This window comes from Camelus ferus, chromosome 9, assembly GCF_009834535.1.
Source record: "Camelus ferus isolate YT-003-E chromosome 9, BCGSAC_Cfer_1.0, whole genome shotgun sequence".
In the NCBI taxonomy this organism is placed as follows: Eukaryota; Metazoa; Chordata; class Mammalia; order Artiodactyla; family Camelidae; genus Camelus; species Camelus ferus.
The window spans coordinates 64,593,550-64,613,571 of NC_045704.1; the positions used below are offsets into that span (position 1 = coordinate 64,593,550).

At 36.1% G+C, this 20,022-nt stretch overlaps 1 protein-coding gene across 9 annotated transcripts in view; it reads right to left on the reverse strand.

Moving 5' to 3' along the window:
• The window catches only part of ZNF644 (zinc finger protein 644), a 98,874-nt gene that overhangs the window by 51,201 nt on the left and 27,651 nt on the right, over positions 1–20,022 (reverse strand). For 4 of the 9 annotated variants that reach the window (XM_032487049.1, XM_032487050.1, XM_032487056.1 and 1 more), the window contains exon 2: positions 14,077–14,137. In XM_032487049.1, the coding sequence (XP_032342940.1) occupies positions 14,077–14,120 (44 nt within the window). In that variant the 5' untranslated portion in view covers positions 14,121–14,137. Of the gene's footprint in view, positions 1–4,947; positions 5,090–14,076; positions 14,144–16,409; positions 16,567–20,022 lie in introns of those variants that run through there. The other 5 variants (XM_032487047.1, XM_032487048.1, XM_032487054.1 and 2 more) reach the window with 3 other exon arrangements.

Genomic DNA, 20,022 nt, shown 5'->3' on the forward strand with positions numbered 1-20,022 from the left:
CAATTCTAAGCTCAGAACTCTGATGGGTCCTTCAGACTTTGTCAAGGACAAATACATATCTTGAAATTCCTTTCCATAAATAGTAAGTCTTAGTGATTTGAGCAAGTGAATTCAATTTATTCCAACTGTTACAAGCAGTAAATTTATATTGTAATACCTAATTCATAACTAAGTTTTGAAGTGAAGCTATGAAATCTCTAGTTTTGTTTGTTCATATGTCTGTGCACTTTATAGATATGAGATGTCTCTACTGTTAAAAAATACCAAAATTAAATGTATAAAAGAGCTCTATTTAATTGACTTAGAAGTACATACTTACAAATTAAATATTCCTAAAATAAAAAAAAAATTCCATTTACAATAGCTTCAAAAAGGAAAAAATAGTTAAGAAAAATTTGAATAAAGAACCAAATTAATACTAAAAAACTAAAAAAAAAAAAAAAAGTTTCCTTTAGGAAATTAAAGAAGAGTAAAATAAATGAAAAGATACCCTGTATCCTATGCAATTACAAAGTTTAATTTTAATTAAATCTGATGATAGGTGTGCTTTTGACTAATGACTTTTACAAAGATTAAAATATCAAGCTATAGAATTCTGTTTTACATAAAAGGATATGGAAATCTCATTCTTTATCATCTTTCCCTACTACAAATTAGAAATGCAAAATACCTTAAATATACTCACAGGGAGCTGCTACAGCCAAGTACCTATAAAGTGCCAATTCTCTGTTCAGGAATTACCTTTTAAAAATGGGGATGGGGGTGGGGGGTGGGAAGGGATAGACTGGGATTTCAAAATTGTAGAACAGATAAACAAGATTATACTGTACGGCACAGGGAAATATATACAAGATCTTAAAGTAGCTCACAGAGAAAGGAATGTGACAATGAATATATATATGTTCATGTATAATTGAAAAATTGTGCGCTACACTGGAATTTGACACACATTGTAAAATGATTATAAATTATTAAAAAAAGTTTAAAAAATTAAAAAAATAAAAAATAAAATAAAAAACATCTTTGTAGATACAAGAAAAAAAAATGGGGATGGAGATTATTTGCCTGTCTTTAAATTTTCCTGTTTGCTTCTGATCAGGCATGAGATAATTCTGGCCCCAAAGTAAGCACTATAAATAAGTTGTCACATTTCTGTAGAAAACCACCTTGCTTTGTCCATGTTCTTGAGCCAAGTAATTTTCCCGTTACCGCTACAAAGTTTCATAATTAAGGATTCAGAGTGCTAGTCACTATACATAGCCCAAAGACTTTTCCTTTCTTTGAATCCCTGTCATGGTCTGGAGACTCCACATTGTTAAGACGGCAATGCCACCCCCTAAAAGCCACCTACAGGGTCAGTGCAATCCCTGTCGCCGTCCCAACGGTGTGTTTGTCAGAACAGGAATGCTGATCCTCAAGTCCACATGACAGGGCGAGGGATCCCAAACAGGCACACAATCGTCTTGAAAAAGAAAAGCAAAGTTGGAGGACACAGCCTCCCAAACCAAACTCGCTCCACAGCTACGACAACAGACACCACACAGACACAAGGAGACACCAACGGAGCAGAACCGAAAGCACCCGCCTGACTTTCAATAGGGCTCACCAACTGGGAAAAGAACTGTCTCATCAACAAGTGATGCTGGAGTAACCGGATGCCCACATCCAACGGAATAAAGTTGGATTCCTACCTCACATCATCTACACAAATTAATTCAAAATAGATCAAAGGCCTCAATATATGAGCTAAAATGACAAAATCTTAGAAGGAAACATAGAAATAGGTCTTCATGACCTTGGATTTCACAATGATTCCTAGATATGACAAAAGCAACAAAAGAAAACATAATAAATTGAACTTCATCAAAATCGACAAATTTATGCATCAAAGGACATTAAGAAAATGAAAAGACAATCTATAGAATGGGAGAAAATACTTGCAAACTATTTCTCTGATAAGGGTCTTGTCTGTAAACACATATAAAGAACTCCTACAGCTCAACAACAAAAAGATGAACAATGCAATTTTTAAAATGGGTAAAGGACTTGAATAGGTATTTCTCCAAAGACAAGTTATAAATGGCCAAGAAGCACGTGAAAAGATGATCAGCATCATTAGTCATTAAAGAAATGCAAATGAAAATCATAATAAGATACCACTTCATACCCACTAGGATGTCTATAATCCAAAAAATGAAAATAGTGAGTGTCAGCAAAGATACAGAGTAATAGGAATCTTTGTACGCTCCTGGTGGGAATATAAAATGGTGCAGTCATCAAAGAAAACAGTCTGGTGATTCCTCAAAAAGTTAAAATTATTGCATGACCCATTAATCCCACTCCCAGAGGTACATAACAAAGAATTAAAAACAGAGAGTCAAAGGTCCACAAACGTGTCCAGCAGCACTAAGTACAGTGGCCTGAAGGTGTAAGCAACCCACACGTCCCACCACAGACGAACAGACGAGGAAACCAGCGTAGTCATGCATCAGAGCATCACTCAGGTGCAAACAGAAATGAGGTACTCATATGCTCCGAAGTGCATGCACCTCAAAACATTATGTAAAAGAAGCAAGACACAAAAGGTTACGTATTGTATGATCTTATTTATTCTATTTATCTGAATAAATAGAATAGGTAAAATCATAGAGATGGAAAGCAGACTCATGGTTGCCAGGGGTTGGAAGGAGGGAGGAATCAATAGTGACTTCTCAGCAGGTACAGCGTCTCCTCCTTGGGAGTGATGAAATGGTCTGGAATTAGTTAGAGGTCATGGTTGCACAATATTGCAAATCTACTAAAAGGCCACTGAATTGTATACTTTAAAATTAATTTATTTTAGGTGAATTTTACCTCAAAGAAAAAAAAGCAATTGCATTTTTATATACTAACAATGAACATACAGAATCTGAAATTAAAATCACAATACCACTTACAATCAATCCAAACAAAGTAAAATACTTAGATATAAACTTAACAAAACACATAAAATATCTGTATGCTGAAACTACAAATGCTGATGAAAGCGATCAAAGACCTAAACAAACGGCAGGCTGGAGATTCAACACAGTAAAGATTCCCTTCTTCCCAATCAGTCTGCAGGTTTGACCCAAATTCCACCAAATTTCAGGAGAGAATCTGACAAACACACATAAGCTTATTTTAAACTTTGTAAGAAAAGACATAGATAGGCCTTAGAATAGCTAAAACAATCTTGAAGAATAAAGTGGGATGAATCATTCTACCCTAAATTAAGGCCTACTATACAGAACAAAGGAACAGAACTGAGAATCCAGAAATAGAGCCACACAAATATGCCCAACTGATTTTCGAAAAGATCTAAAAGCAATTTAACAGAGGAAAGACAATCTGTACAATAAAATGGTGCTGGAGCAACTAGACACTCAGAGGCAAAAAAAGAACCTAGGATTAAGTCTTAGTAATTTATAAAAAATTAATTTAGAATGGATCACTATGAATTCAAAACAACAAAACTTTTAAAAAACAAAACAAAAAACACCTGTGGGATCTAGGGTAAAGAGTTCTTAGACTTCACACCAAATGTACAATTCAAAAAGGAAAAATTGACAGACCTCTTAAAATTTAAAACTTTTGCTCTGCAAAAGACCATGTTAAGAAGATAAAAACACAAGCTACAGACTGGGATACAGTATTTACAAACCCCGTATCTGACAAAGAACTAGTAGGCGGAAATATATAACTCTCAGAACTCAATAGTTAAAAAACAAAAAAACCCAGTTAGAAAATGGGCAACATGAATGGAAATTTTGCCTAAGAGGATATAAAAATGCAAATGAGCTCAGGAAAAGAGGTTGAGCACCATTAGCTATCAGGAAAACGCAAATTAAAAGCACACTGAGGCACCACTACACACCTTTAAAACAGGCTAGTGGAAACAAAAGTGACACCACCAAATGTCGGCAAGGACGTGGGGAAACTAGATCACTCATACATTGCTGGAAAACAATTTGGCTGTTTTTGATAAAACTAAACATGCAACCAGCATGCAATCTAGCAACTGCACTCCTGGGCATTTATTCTAGAGAAACGAAAACTGATGTTTACATACAAACCTGTACACAAATGTCCATCTTAGCCTTATTTATAGTAGCCTCAAACTGGAATTAACCCAGATGTCCTTCAACAGGTGAATAAATGTGCTACACTGAAATCGTGGAAATAGCCTAGCAGTGAAAAGGGATGAACTAGTCGATACACACAGTAACTTGATACACACAGTAACTTGTAGGAATCTTGAGGGAATCGTGCTGATTGAAAAAAAGTGAATATCAAAAGATTACATCCTGTATGATTCCATTTATACATTGTTGAAATTATGTCATTCTTGAAATGACAAAATTATAAAAATGGCAAACAGGGATTACAAGGGACTAGGGATTGGAGGAGGGAAGGAAGCTGGTTATGAAAAGCCATCCCCGTAAGGGTTCTTGTGAGGGAACCGCGCCGTAACTTTGACTGTATGAGTATCAGTACCTTGGGTATGACATTGTACTGCAGTTTTTGCAAGATGTTACCATTAGGTAAAGGTACAAGGGATCTCTGTGTTACTCCTTATAACTCCACGTGAAACTATAATTGTATCAAAATTAGAAGTTAATTTTAAAAGTCTATTCTCTTCAAAAATGCCAAGATCATTAAAGAAAAATAGAAGATGGCAATAAGGACATTAATGAAACAACTGGTAAAGTTTTAACATGAGCTACGTATGAGTCGGACAGACAGTAACACTGTATCAACGCTGTATTTCCTGACTTTGATAAGTGTATGGTTTTATAAGACAAAGTCCCTATTTTTAGGAAACAGACACTGAAATATTTACAGAGAAATGGACATGATGCCTGCAAATTAGTCTCGTGACAATAAATAAGCACGTACAAAGGCACAGCAAATGTGGTAAACTGTTACCTGGTGAATCTGGGTCTGAGTGCAGGAGTCCTTCACACTACTAGGAACTTCTTTAAGTGTGAAAGTGCATCAGTATTATTTTTTTCTAATTACCAATGGAGGCAGGGTGGGAACCAATACTGCATTATTGCTCCAAAATAACCTGAGGGTGGAGGAGAAACGGGTGAGAGTCTAAATGAGGTCACACCTTATATTTGATTATTGCTTTTTGTGCGTGGTTTCTCCTCTTCACAGCAAAATTGTTCCACAGCTCTTATGAGGCAGCGTGACAGCCTTTAAGAGCACAGACTCCAAAGCGAGGCTACCTGATTCAATTCCCAGCCTTTCCAGCCCTTCCAGCCCTTCCACAAGTAAGTCAATTGAACTCATTGTTCCTCCATTTCCTTTTCTGAAAACTGAGGATTGAGTTAGTATTTTATAAAGAATTTATAAAAATGCCTGGCATATGGTAAGCACATGCAAATGTTAAATAAAAGAAATCTGGCCTAATCATGGTTTTGCTTTTAACCAATCAGACAAAAAATATCTGCTTGCTTATCAAGTGTAGAGACAGTAAACACCATGTACACTTTTGTTTAAGAAATAAACGTAAGGTTGTCATAGTTTCAGTCAGCCAAAACACGTGAGAGCCTGTCAGCCGCAGAGGGTGCCGCAGGAGATGTCATTTAGTATCTCACTTATTATTTGTCATGCTTGCAAGTCGCTGAATCAATAGGTGGTTCACCTAGGAACCACTTCAGATACACAGAGAAAGTGACCGTTTATGGACTACGTCACCTCAAGACAGAGGCAAGAGTTAAGCTGAACCTTCTCGGATGAGTCAAATTTTAAGTGCATAGATGAACTGAGGATTAGAGTGGTGATACGAGTTAACTCTGGAAGTGTCAGAACTTTCTAAGAACAGTGATAATCAATTAAGCTACAATAAAATGCTTATTTAAAAAATAGTAGGTGATAAAACTATTAAACTTGATGGGATTGTGGGTTTGAAAGCTCATGGATGTAAGATCTAAGAATTAAAATTTATCCTTAAGGAGCTGTTAAATGGTGGTTTTTTCTGAACAAATAATATAGTTAGGGGAACTTCTTAAAAACTGAGTCAAATGATCTTACACAAATGAAGTGAGCAAAGACACATTCACAGATGAATACAATAGAGAGGGTAAGCAAAACAGCAACAGGAACTAAAAGAAAAGATAAATACACGCTATACTGACAAAGTAAAAGCAAAAAGACCTAGTAACCGACCACATCCGTAAGCGATGTAAATATTCAGACGGATTTTGGTCTCAACGACAAGAGAATGGGGCACTGGCAAGAACGAGTTTTGATATAAAGGTAACCAATTCAGTTTAAACACGGTGATGTGAGGAGACACAAATGAAAATGTCCAAACTGATTACGTTTTCAGTAGGAGACATGTTTCAATGTCATTAAAAATATTTCTGATCAGAAAGTGAAACATGTTTGTTGGAAGTGAAGTATACAGAAGGAAGGCGGTATAAATATGAATGGTTACAGGGTAAATTAAGGAGGGAAAATATTATATTACTCAAATAAAAGTACAATCTTTTAAGTTGGAAGAACTAACTTGTCTGCCACTCCTGTCATTTGGCTAAAAATAAAATTTGATTAGATATTAAACATTATATATAAATACTGACTATTACTCAACAAATGTTTATTGAGTACCTCTGTGCCAAGAACCGCTCCAGATGGTGAGTATACAAAGGTGAACAAAGTAGGCAAGGTCCTTTTTCATGTATACCTTCTATCCTAATGATTTTCTGAATCACAATTAACCTAAAGACTTCATGACCATTTTAACCTATACTCAGGGAGGAAAATATCTACATTATAAAATATTATCAGAGTTCACATATAGCTAGTATGTATTAGACACTATTACTGGAAACTCAAGATTTAAACACATTGAAATCTTAGCTATTAACACATCTTTAGCTATTCAAGTATCTGTGGTAAGACTGGTGCCATCAACTATGATTAATTGTTCATTAATAGTATTAAATCTTGCTTAACTAGGAATAAGCAGAGACCAGAATCTCTAATAAAAAACAGTAGCCCAAAAATCTGTATGAAGCAAGTACTTTTTCAATAATCTTTAATATATAAAGATACTTTGTAATATCCTATAGAGAGATACCACAACAAAAAATAAACCTGTAAAATACTATGAAGAGTTAATGCTGATGACTCTCTGTTCTCTTTAAGCTCCAGGTCTCTTACAGGTACCCAAGCGCCACCTGACATTTCCACTCAGGTGTCTGGAGCCACTTCAAGCTCAGTACAGCTAGAATCGAGCTCTTGCTCTCTATAAACCTGCTTCTTCCCTACAGCTTCTATCTGTGAGCACCGTACCACTGCCCAGATCAGAAACACGGATATTTCATCCTCAGCGCCCTCCTTACTCTCCTACCACCAGTCCCATTACAATTAACCACAAAGCTGATCTATTTTGTTGTCTAAATCTCTCTCAAATCCAACTACATCTTTTCCATTACCATTACTCTAAAGTCAGACCAGCAACCTCCCCCTGCTAACCGGTCTTCTTGAATCCAGTCTAGCTTCTCCACCAATCTGTTGTCTCCATTTTAATTCTCCACATTTCTAAAACCCAGATGTGATCACATCACTTCCTCACACGTAAACTCCTTCAAAGGTGTCTCATCACTCTGTTAATCCAAATTCTTTAAAGTGATTTACACCCTCAATAAAGTAGCTCAAGCCTACCGTTTCCCATCTCTTGGCACTAGCCTCCCCTCCCACCCTCACCCCACATCAACTCTACACTCAGGCACACCACATTTCTTCCCGTTCCACCAGTCTTCCCTTTCTCTTACCCCTCATCCTTTCCACATGCCATTTCCTCTGCTAACAACCGTCTTTCCCCAACTTTTTATCTAGATTAAGTCACCAACAGTTCCTCCAAGTTTTAGTTTAAGTGTCACTTCCTCTGGGAGGCCTTTTCATATTTCCAGTCATTCAATAAACCTTTATTAAATGCCTGCTATGAGTAAAGTACTGTCCTAAGTGCTTATATACTAATAAATAAAACAGACATGGTCCTTGTAACCCAGAACAGACTATCACAACATTAATCACATTTGATTATAATTACATATTTAGTCATCTTTCCTCCTCAGACTATTACCTGGTATCAAGTATGAGTTCCAACCAATTTAACTACAAACACCAATTACAAAACAATGACTAGAGCAACAAAACACGAAACAAATGCTTACTGAACACCATCATGTGGCAGGTAGGCCCACAGTCCTCAGCCTAGCTAGAAGACCCTGAAAGATTTCAAATGTCTGCTTTAACACTCATCTCAAAAGAACAGCAGATCAGAGGTCAGAAGGCTGAGGTTCTAATTCTGCCTCTGCAATCACCTCCCTGACCTCAAGCCATTTTTTTTATTACGAACCTCATACCCTTAACATGCAATATTATGATTTAAATTAATCATCAGTATAAAGCCATTCACAGTATAATCTGTCTCTATTTGGGACCAAAATCAGGCTTGGTAGAAAAGTTTGAAAAAGTCAAACAAGGAAGAATTCAAGCAGTGAATTTCAGGCCGTAGTAAACTGTAAACTGGAGCACAGCTAAGAAGGTGCCAGCACCTCTGACAACACGGACATCCAACCAAATGAGACTGTTTTACAAACAATCTCTGGAAATTAAAGTAAGGTCTTTACATCCTCTCTGTCCATTCCTTCCCAGGGTCATCCTACCATCAGAATTCTCTTCTTTCCTTCAGAGCACGACTCAAATGTCACCCTTCTTCTGTGAAGCCTTTCTCATTATCTTCTTTCAAAATTCCTTTCTTAGTCCCACTACACATATCAGATAGTATTCTGTTCATGACTTATAATTAATTATATAGCACTGAGATTCTAAGTGCCAGTGCATACTCAACATACAGCATAGTGCCTAGAACATTAGGTTTCAATAAAGGCTTACTGAATTGCCTTGTTTTATTTAGCACCATTATTTATTTATAGTTTAGACCTACTACAGAGGGCTAAACTATAGCAATTTGCAAAATTGTTTGGTTTGATGGGGCAGTTTTATGATTCACTGTTTACATATTTGAATGACATTTGCCTCTTAGCCTTTAACTGCTAAGTTGAAAACCACTTCAGATTTGGGTAGAAACTTTTACAGTAATTACAAGCTTTGATGAAACTTTCTTTGGAAAAATAGATTGACAGGTCAGCTTCAAGGAAGACCAATGCAGCCTACTTAACCCTTTAAATACGTGAAACAACACAGTGACAACAAGGACAAGTTTCAAAAGATGTACATTAAGAGATACAAACACATCCAGGAGTAAAGGCACCACACTGGCAAATATGCAAAAAATAAATCATAAGCCTAAAAGAAGGCGATATCTTAATCCTTAAAAATAACTGAGAAAATCATCATAAAAATGTTAAGGATTTTCTCAACTCTTTCTCTGGCCTTAAATTTAGTAGTTTCTAGAATTAAAGAATTTGAAAAAAAGAGTTCATTGACTTTAAAGCTGGAAATGAGGCTAAAATTACAGCCTATCATACATGCTAAGGGCAGTAAAAATAACAAACAAGGAAAGTTTTCAAATGCTTGAGTTGCAAGAGAACAGATTTTGGCAGCATGCTATCAATCTAGACTTAAGTAACCTAATATTTAGTAATGGCTTTTATTTTCTTTTCACAGACGATGTTAATTAGTTTGCAGCAACTATAAAGAAATTCATCATAAGAAAATATTTACCCTAAATAAACAGCTTTATGAAGGGAGCAAAGAGGACAAGCATTCTGATTATTCAATATTAAGTAACTGAATACAGTACATAAAACATGAAGGTATGTTAATTAATGAATTTAACAAAAAGGAAAAAACTTTCACAAATTATTTGTTCTCAATGGAATTAAGTTATGATAAAAGTGACACTTCAAGCCTTTGAGAAACTCACAAAGAAATGCACAAATAAATACCACTTTTCACTGATTAGACTGGCAAAGGTTAAAATATTGGTTAATACAGGGTATGGGAAAATAGATATGCTCAAAAACTGCTAAAAAGAATATTAAGTAGTATGATCTCATTTGCAATATATGTCAGAAATTAAAGTGCCCGTCTCCATTGACCCAGCAATCCACTGCTACAAATTATCCTAAAGACGCTCTCACACAATCACAACGATATAGTTAAGAATATTTACTGCAGCATTGCTCATATAAGCAAAAAAAGTGAGGTTTATCCTAGTGTCTATCAATAAGAAAACAGTTATATTACATGTAGTGCAAATACCAAGAAATGTCCAAGCTACATTGGTAAACAGAGAACAATGCAGATACTTCGGTAACTTACGGGGAGTACAGTGGTGAGCAAGAGAAGGGAGTTTTACTTCTTATTTTGAATATTTCCGTACCATTTGCTCACAAGCATGTGTGACTTTCACATAAAAAATAAAGGTCTGAAAACACTGAATGTACTCAGCAATAGATTTGGAAAAGGTTGAATGTACATGGTGCAATCTCATCTAGAGTGAGACACAGATAATTTTATTAATTAAAAAGTTTTCTTTTTTACAGTACAGCAAAGGACAGCACAGCCATAGTGCTACTAAAGAAACAGAAGCACAGAAAGGTTAATTTGGAAATTAAGGAAATTAAGTTAATATAAGACATTCATAAATAACTTCAAACCCTTGGATTCAGGAATTCTGCAAAATGAAAAAGCTCAGTAGCAGCTGGCTGGTCAAATACTGAGTTCAAACTGAAGAGGAAGAGTCTGAAACTGACGTATAACCATCAGCCTCTGAGAAGAGAAAACTGGTCTGAAAGTTCTTAGAGACACATAAGTCAAGCAACCTCAAGGTTAAATTTCTCTGAATATTCAAATTTTATGAACAAAAAAACTCAATACACTTCACATCCAGGATGAAGTAAAAGAAATAATCGAGGTCCTACACTCAATAAGAACCTGTGTCCAAGAAAATCTTTGCAGGGAGATGGAGAGAACAGCATGAGATGAGGTCAATGCCCAACTCTGTGTTCAACCTTTATGGTAGAAGTGGCAGAGAGGAAAAGTAATAAATTGATCCCAGTGGGGAAGAACCTCTCCTTGCTCTGGATTTGCTAGAAGGCAGTAAAGCTTCCGGCATAAAAATCCCCCTGGTGACTACGGCAGCCAACTCAACTAGCCGAATGTCAAACCAGGAAGAAGAAAACTAGTGCAAAATGCTTTACCATTTTTTTTAGTTTCATTTCTTAAGAAAATATATTATTTATATAAATTACATATCTATAACGATAAAACAAAATCTTTAAAAATACTTCTCAGCAAACAGCCAGCTTCCTAAGCTATAGGAATCGAGAATGTTACCACAATTTCAGACTATGATTCAATTTCTTCCTCCACTTCATCAATTTTTACCCTTAGGAAAATGAGAAAAAGTTTTCTTCACCTCTTAAGAGATCTGACCAATCTTCATAACATTCTACTTTGTATTAGTCTAACACATTTTTTAAAATCTTTAAATTAAGAAATAACTAGTACAGACTCACAAAGAGAATACTATTAGTAGCGAACACTCCAATTTCCATAACATGGATTAATGCCTTCATTTAGAAAGAGTAATCAAAATCAACACTGACACTCGATCTTCCTTAAGGTACGGACCGAGAACATTGCTTTACTAGCCACTGTATTCCAACTGGAATGAAATTTGAGTTGGAGGATAATTCACTTCTCTTTCTAAAATGCCTATACTGCTACCACTGGACAGCCTTCCCTGGCTCTTTCCCACCGTCCAACAGCAACTGAAGTGCCAATACCTTCATCCCTTCCAGCCAGTATTCTGAACCCCTATTTGTCAGAGAGAGAGCTTTGTTGGTTGTGCTGTGTTTAACAACCACTAAGCACACACAGTCTTCTGGCCCTGCACCACTAAGATAAGGAAGACACTGGATGTTATCCACCTTCAAGGAGCTCACAGCCTAAGGGAAAAGACAGACTACTGCAGTATGGCCAGGTCTTGCTCAAAGGACAAAATGATACTTGAGAAGGACTATTTCAGGAGATAAGCTGACAACCAGGAGAGAGGACACTGGCAGCTGGGGAGGCAAGGGGTTGAGGAAGAGTGACAAAATACACACAGAACTAAAACTAAGAATATGAACACCATACCTAGCTTACTGAGCTAATTCTAGGTATTCTGGAATAGCTGCAGTGAGATCATCAGATGCCAGGTTATGAGTTTATGCCTTATTGTGCAGGTGGTAAGAGACAATGAAGGAGATGACTAGAGGAAGGAAAGCAGTGCAGAAAGTTGGCAAGTGAGATCAGAGACTTGGAGAATATGATAAATAAAATCATAGAGAAAACATAAAAAGTCTATACTGTATTCATATAATGGAATATTACTCAGCAATAAAAAAATAATGAACCACTGATAATAAAAACATGGAGGAAACTGAAAAGCAGTATGTTGAATGAAAAAAAGCCAGATACAAAAGAGTACATATTATATTACATAATTCTGTGTATATAAAGTTCAAGAACAGGCAAAACTAATCTACGCTGACAGAATTCAGAAAGATGCTTACCTTAGGGGAAAGTCTATTGGATTAGGAATGAAAAAGCAAGAGGAACCTTCTAGACAGTAACAGTGTTCTACATCTTGAATTACATGGTGGTTATACATATGAACATATATGTAAAAACTCATTCAGCTTTATAAATTTTACTATACGTAAGTTTTCACTTAATAAAAATGTAAATTATACCTTAGCCAAAAAAAGAAAAATGTATATATCATTGTGGCAGAGTAAAATCAGAGTAAGTTAAACCAGTTTCTTCCCATGAGCAATATTTAACTTACAGGAAATCAGAATAAACATTCTAATAGACATTGCATATTCAACTAGCAAGCAAAATCACTAGAAGACTTTACGTACAAAAAGTCTGGATTCTTCACCTCTTCAGAAAGACACATAGGTAAGTGTTCCTTGTAATAAAGGCTGTGAAAGTAAACTTTCTAAAGAAAAAGAAATAGCTCACTATTAACCAAAAAAATAAAAATGTTACAGACAGCAGCACCTACCTCGTGGGAGACACTATAAAGTAGTGAGGCAGGAGAAGCACCTAACACAATCCGCGTTCTCCAAACTACCGCTGTGATCATCACCACATAACAGCAATAAAAGGAAAACTTTTCTTTAAACGATGCCTAAACCACTTACTGAGAATATACTATTTAATTGCACATCACACAACTACAGCACTTCTCATCCTGGGCGCTTTTTTTTAAAAACACTGAGCTCAGCAAGTTTTTGACAGTTGAAACATCTACGTTACAGAAAGACTCAAATTAACTACAATTTAATCAAACTATTCTTCTTAATCTACTTATATCCTGAAGCCATGTTCACTTACCAATAGACAGTAAATTTATCTTTTTATATTTCAACAGTTTATATTATTAAAAAGCATCCTTTCACATAACAGACCAAAAGTACATGATCATAATTCAATTTTCTAAAGGTCAGTAGTTTAAAAACATTAAAACGAATCAGAATGCTAAATTGGAGAAGTAATTCAGTAGAGATACAAAAAAAATTAAAACAATCATTTACAATCCTGAACATTATATTAACATAAAGAAGTCACAATTTGGCAATTTTAAACATTTGTGGAAATGCTTTGTTAATGAAAATAATAAAGTAAAATTCACAAAAGCAAAGGCTACCAGGTACTAGAATCCACTAGGAAGGGAGCACTGAATCAACCTAGCAAACCTCTCACTGAACTGGCTTCCGAGTGGCTAAACCAAACACCAACTTGATTTTCTAACGTGTTTAACAGCTGCTAGAAACTGCATACTTAAGTTAATTGCAACGTGTAAGAAGGAAAACCAAGAATTTAGTTCCACACTTTGATAGCTGTATTTTTACTTTCACCAAATCAATTGGACCAAGGGGATCAAAAAGTCAGTTCTCTGTATTTCAATGCATGTTAATGATTGATTTTGGACTTGAAGGCACACTTTTCAAACATAATTTTTTGTATTATTCCTACTTTGATATGTAATATTTAACAAAGTCATCTTCTACTTACCTAGATTTTGTCTTATTAACATCTCGCTGCAAGAACAATCTCATTCGAAATTAAATCAAACCTGAAAGAATACATGTAAAAACAATCATTTAGTTTTTTGCATCAGGTATGAATAAATACATTTATGATATACTATTCTTTTAAGTTAAAAACTGTAAATTAAATTATTTTCTTGATGTAATATCTATTTTAAAAAGCATTCAACTAAAATATGATAATTTCAACCTTCAGGAAATTATTGTTAAGTTCCATTTTTTTGAGGAACAATAATTCTATTCAAGTGAGAACAAACTTTCTAGTTCATTAATTTTAATAAATTTTCATTAATTTTAATAGTATGGCAATAGCAATAATTAAAATCAGTATATGTTAATAAAACATACACTTCTATCTAGATCAGCGTTTATCTAATATTATTACATACATATCAAAAAATACACCAAAAGGCTGAAGAAAAAAAACAGCATGAGATGGCATAAAAGTTTATAACAGTAGCTAAAGCAATGGCCAACATGGATTAAGTTCTTACTAAACACCTGGGAAGATTATTCTAGAGAACAGTGAATATTGATACTCTCCTGCTTCCTCAATTCAATCTTCAATCTAGTCTAATGTGACCTCTACCCCAAAACTTGACTGAAAATTTACTGGTCAAAAATCAAGCTACCACTAATTTTATCACATTCCACAAATTCTGAAACCCAATATATCCTACCCTAAATTCGACACATCACCTTCTGCCTCTTCCTGAAACCAGCCTATTACTCTTCTGAATTTTTATTCTCGAAAAATGGCAACATCATACCTATTACAATTTTCACCTACATTACTATAACTGGTCTATTTCCAGACTTGCTATCACTTCAAATTCATCCTTCCCAAAACCATGTAAGTAACCACTCTGCAGTGGCTACCCTGAAGACGTCACCTCTATCGTTCAAGTCCTTCAGCAGCCCTCCGTCATCTCAGCCTCGTCTGCCCACCCCCAGTCCTCACCCTCACGCTCACGGTGTTTCTGCTCTGCTAAACCCCTCAGCTCCCGCAGGAGCCCCTCTGCTCCCTCAGCTGCCACGCCTTTTCACAGGGTTAGCTGTATCTACTCTCTCTCGCTCCATAATTTGGCTAACACCTCTCTACTAGTTTTTCAATATTTAGCTCAGTCACCCTGGCAGATCCTTCTGTAATTTCTTCAGTTATGTACAGCAACTAGTGACAGCTCTTCACCAGTTGTTAACTTGGGTGCCTTCCGAGCTACAGTGTGGAAACACTGAGGAGAAGAATTCACTTCTCTCGCTTCAGCACTGTTACAGGAGAGCACACGGTAAAGGCCTAACAACGTAGGTGGAACGGAAGATTAGAAATTTTGCGTTGTATCCCCAAATGCACACGTGGATATAGAAGAGAAGTAAGCAGAAGTCAGGCTAATGAGCTTGAATCACATTTTAAAGGACTTGAGAAAAACATTCGTGTCACTTCTGGATCACATTACTTTATAAAATGGCTCCACCTAAGTAAAAATACAACTGGCAAACATCGGCCCAGTGCAATCTTTTACTGAGTAAATGAATTAATTCCACTGATTATCAGTACCAAGACTTTGCTACTAAATGTCTGTAACCCTACAGAAAACAAAGTTTGTGGATGATAAATCCTAGACTAATTTAAGTTATAGAATTAAGCAGAAAAACACTGGAAAGGTGGTGTGGTTTTAGCATTAGCAATGCCAGTAATCTAGAATGTGGTTCTCCAGCCTCATGTGCCTCAGTCACCCAGGGGGCTCGCTACGCACAGAAGACTAGGCCCTGACCCTCAGAGCTCCGAGTCGGCGGGTCTAGGACTGCAGCTTGATAACCTGCATTTCTGGTAAGTTCTTAAGGTGCTGCTGCTACTCCTGGAACCACTCAATGAGAGCCACAGACGTGGGTTTTCTAATGTCTAGGAGACATGAGAATATTCTGCCACCACCTTCTCCCACCCAGAACTGGATACTGAGCCCTATTACAGACTGAACTATAAATCACAGTGAGACCACGGAAGTCTGCCGTGAGCTGCTCGGGTGAGAGGCTGAAGACAGGCCCTGCCAGAATCCACACCCGAATCCCTCGAACCTGTGAACTTTACATGGGGGTAGGGGGGAGTGTCTCTGCAGAGGGGATTAAGGTAAAGATTTTGAGATGGAGAGACTGTCCTAGACTATCTGGCGGGGGCCTAAATATAATCACATGTACTCTTATAAAGGAGAAAGGAGAAATCCTTATACAGGAGACATGGAGAATTCTGACCACATGCAGAGGAGGTGAATACAGAGCAGGAAGAGATTTGAAGACACTGGCCTTGAAAACTGCAGCCACACCAGGAGTATGAGCAGCTGCCAGAACCAGGACAAGGCAAGGAACAGGTTCTTCTCTGGAGCCTCTGAAGACAGAGCAGCACTGCTGACACCTTGACTTCTGCCTCGTGATACTGATTTCAGGCTTCTGGCTTCCAAAACTGTGAGAGAATGAAAGTTTCTGTTGTTTTAAGCAACCTAGTTTTGTAATAATTCATTACAGCAGCCTAGGAAACTAACATACTGATAATGGCAGGTTCTCTAGGAGAGAAGTTAGAAGCACTACATAAAGGATATTAAGGACTGAGCTGTGTCCCCATACAGTTCATATGCTGAAGCCCTGACTTCCAGTGTAACTCTGTTTGCAGGTGGGGCCTATAAGGAGGCGAGTTAAGATTAAATGGGGTCACAGGTGTGGGGTCCTAATCCAGTATGACTGGTGTCCTTGCAAGAAGAGAAACAGACACCAGGGATGCAGGCACAGAGGGAAGGTCACGTGAGGACACGGTAAGAAGATCACCATCTGCAAGGAGACAGGCCTCAGGGGAAGCTAAACCTAACTTCCAAATCTTAGATTTCTAGCCTCCAGAACTATATAGATCTCTACTGTTTAAGACACCTAAGTCGGTGCATTTTTTATCATAGCAGCTCTAGCAGACTATACAAAAGGATATACATGTTTGCACAACAACGTCGACGTACTTAATGCCACTGAACATTTTAAAACGTTTTAAAGTGTTAAATTTCATTATATGCATAGTTTATCACAATAAATAAAAGCATATACAAATATTACACACATAAAACTTTGACTTCACCTATTTAATTTTTTATCTTGCTCTGCTCATAATTATATTTCAAAGTCTGGAAAAAAATCTCACTTTTAATTGTATCTATTCCCCAAAGAGACAAACCAGGCCATTTTAAACACGCTTTTTTAAAGGGGGATTTTATAAGAAAATTTGATAGAAAGTTTTTCAATTCATACCTAAAAAGTATAATATAATTAGGATATTGTTTAGGTGAGTAATGGGAGGGGGATACAGAAAAGACAAAAACCCTTAAACTGACACAGCTGGTTTTACCGCAAAAGGTACATTATAAGAGAAAACTGCAAACTAAAGTGTCAAATATATCCTCCCCAACACTCATAATCCCGGTCTAATCATGAGAAAAACATCAGACAAACTTCAACAGAGAAAGATCCTGCAATGCCACCTAACCAGTACTCTTCAACACCGTCAAGGTCATCAAAACACAGACTTGAGGGGCCTACGGAGGGATGACAACTAAGTGTACAGCAGTGTCCGTCAATGGGGTCCTGGGAGAGAACAAGAACATCTGGTAAAAACTAAGGAAATCTGAATAAACTAGGATCTTTAGTTAAAAGCACTGTGACAGTACTGGTTCGCTAATCGTACCACCTGTACCAGGCTGATGTTAAGATGTGAGTAGCAGAGAACACAGAGTGTGCACGGGGGGGGGGGGGGGGGGGGGAGTATGGAACTCTTTGTACTATTCTGCTCAAATTTTCTATAAATCTAAAAATTTCTAAAAAGTACTATTTCCATTTTTCAAGTATTTTAAGTATATTGAAGAGACATGAACATATTTTAGAAAATGAAACTGACTAACTAGAAAAGGCTTCAGAATTAAACCCCAAAGTGCAGATAACACATCAAAAATTCATACGAAGTAGGCCACATAACAAGTCTTAATAAATTTAAGGCTGAAATTACACAAACTATTCTCTGATCACAATGGACTGAAACTAGAAATCAACAGCAAAAGTAAAACAGAAAAACTCACAAATATAAGGAAATTAAACAACTCACTCAAACAACAAATGGGTCAAAGAAGAAATCACAAGGGAATTTAGAAAATATTAGGAGACAAATAAATATGAAAACACAACATACCAAAACTAATGGGATACAGTGACAGCAGTACTAAGTAGGAAGTTTACATGCTTATATTAAAAAAGACCTTAACAACTGAAGTTTATACCTGAAGGAACCAGCAAAATAAGAACCAAACCAAAAGTTAGCACAAGGAAGGAAATAATAAAGAATAAAGCAGAGATAAAATAAAGAGCAGAAAAAATAATAGGAAAAAAATCAATAAAACCAAGTGTTGGTTTTTTGAAAAGATCAACAAAATTGACAAATCCTTAGCTAGACTAAGAAAATTCAAGAAACCGCCAATAAAATAACAAATGAAAGAAGGGACATTATAATGAATGCCAAAAGATTATAAGAGATTACTATGAACAACTATCTGCCAACAAATTGGATAACCTAGAAGAAATGGATAAACTCCTAGAAACACACAACCTAAGACTGAATCATGAAGTACTAAAAAAATCTGAGCAAACATGTAACTAGGTAAGGACACTGAAACAGTGATCAAAACCCTCTCAACAAAGAAAAGAACCAGATGGCTTCACTGGATAATCCTGCTAAATATTTAAAGAATCCTCTTCAAACTCTTCTAAAAAACTGAAGATAAAAGAACACGGGCAAATTCATTTTATGAGATCAGCATTCCCCTGAAACCAAAGTCAAAGACACAACAAGAAAACTACAGACAAATCTCCCTAATGAGTATTAGCAAAAATCTTCAACAAAATACTAGCAAACTAGAGTCATTAGCACATCAAAAGAATTATACTCACCATGACCAAGTTGGATTTATTCCTGGAATGCAAGGATGGTTTGACAAATAAAAATCAATTAATGTAATACATCATATTAGCATATGAAAGAACAGAAACTACATGATCACTCAATTGATGGAGAAAAAGCATTTCACAAAATTCAACACCATTTCATGATAAACATTCAATAAACTAGAAATAGAAGGAAATCACTTCAACAAAATAAAAACAATATGAGAAAAGCTCATAGTTAATACCACACTCAGTAGTGAAAGACTGAAAGCGTTTCCTCTAATAGCAAAAAGATAAGGATGCTCACACTTGCTACTTCTACTCAACACAGTACTGGAAGTACGAGCCAGTGCAATTAGACAGGAAGAAGAAATAAAAGGCACACAAATTGGAAAAGAAGAAGTAATATTACCTGTTTGCTGATAACATGATCTTACAAGTAGAAAATCCCAAAGATTCCTAAAAAAATGTTAAAACTAATAAATGGTTTCAGCTAAACTGCAGGATATGAAGCCAACACACCAAAAGTCAGTTGTTTCTACATACTAATAATGAACAACATGGAAAACAAAATTATGAAAACAATCCCATTTACAATAGTATCAAAAAGAATAAAAACTTAGGAATAAACCAAGGTGGCAAAAGATTTCTACATGGAAAACTAGAAATCAAAGAAATTAAAGAAGGAAAAATAAATAAAAAGACATCCCATGTGCACAAACTGGAAGACTTGATATTGTTAAAATGTCCATACTACTCAAAGCAATTTACAGATGCAATGCAATGCCTATTAAAATTCCAGTGGTATTTTTTGCAGAAGTTGGAAAAAACCATCCTCAAATTCATATGGAATCTCAAGGGATGCTGAATAGCCAAAACAATCTTGATAAAAGAAAAAGATGCCTCACACTTCCTCATGTCAAAACATATTATAAAACAACAGTAAGAA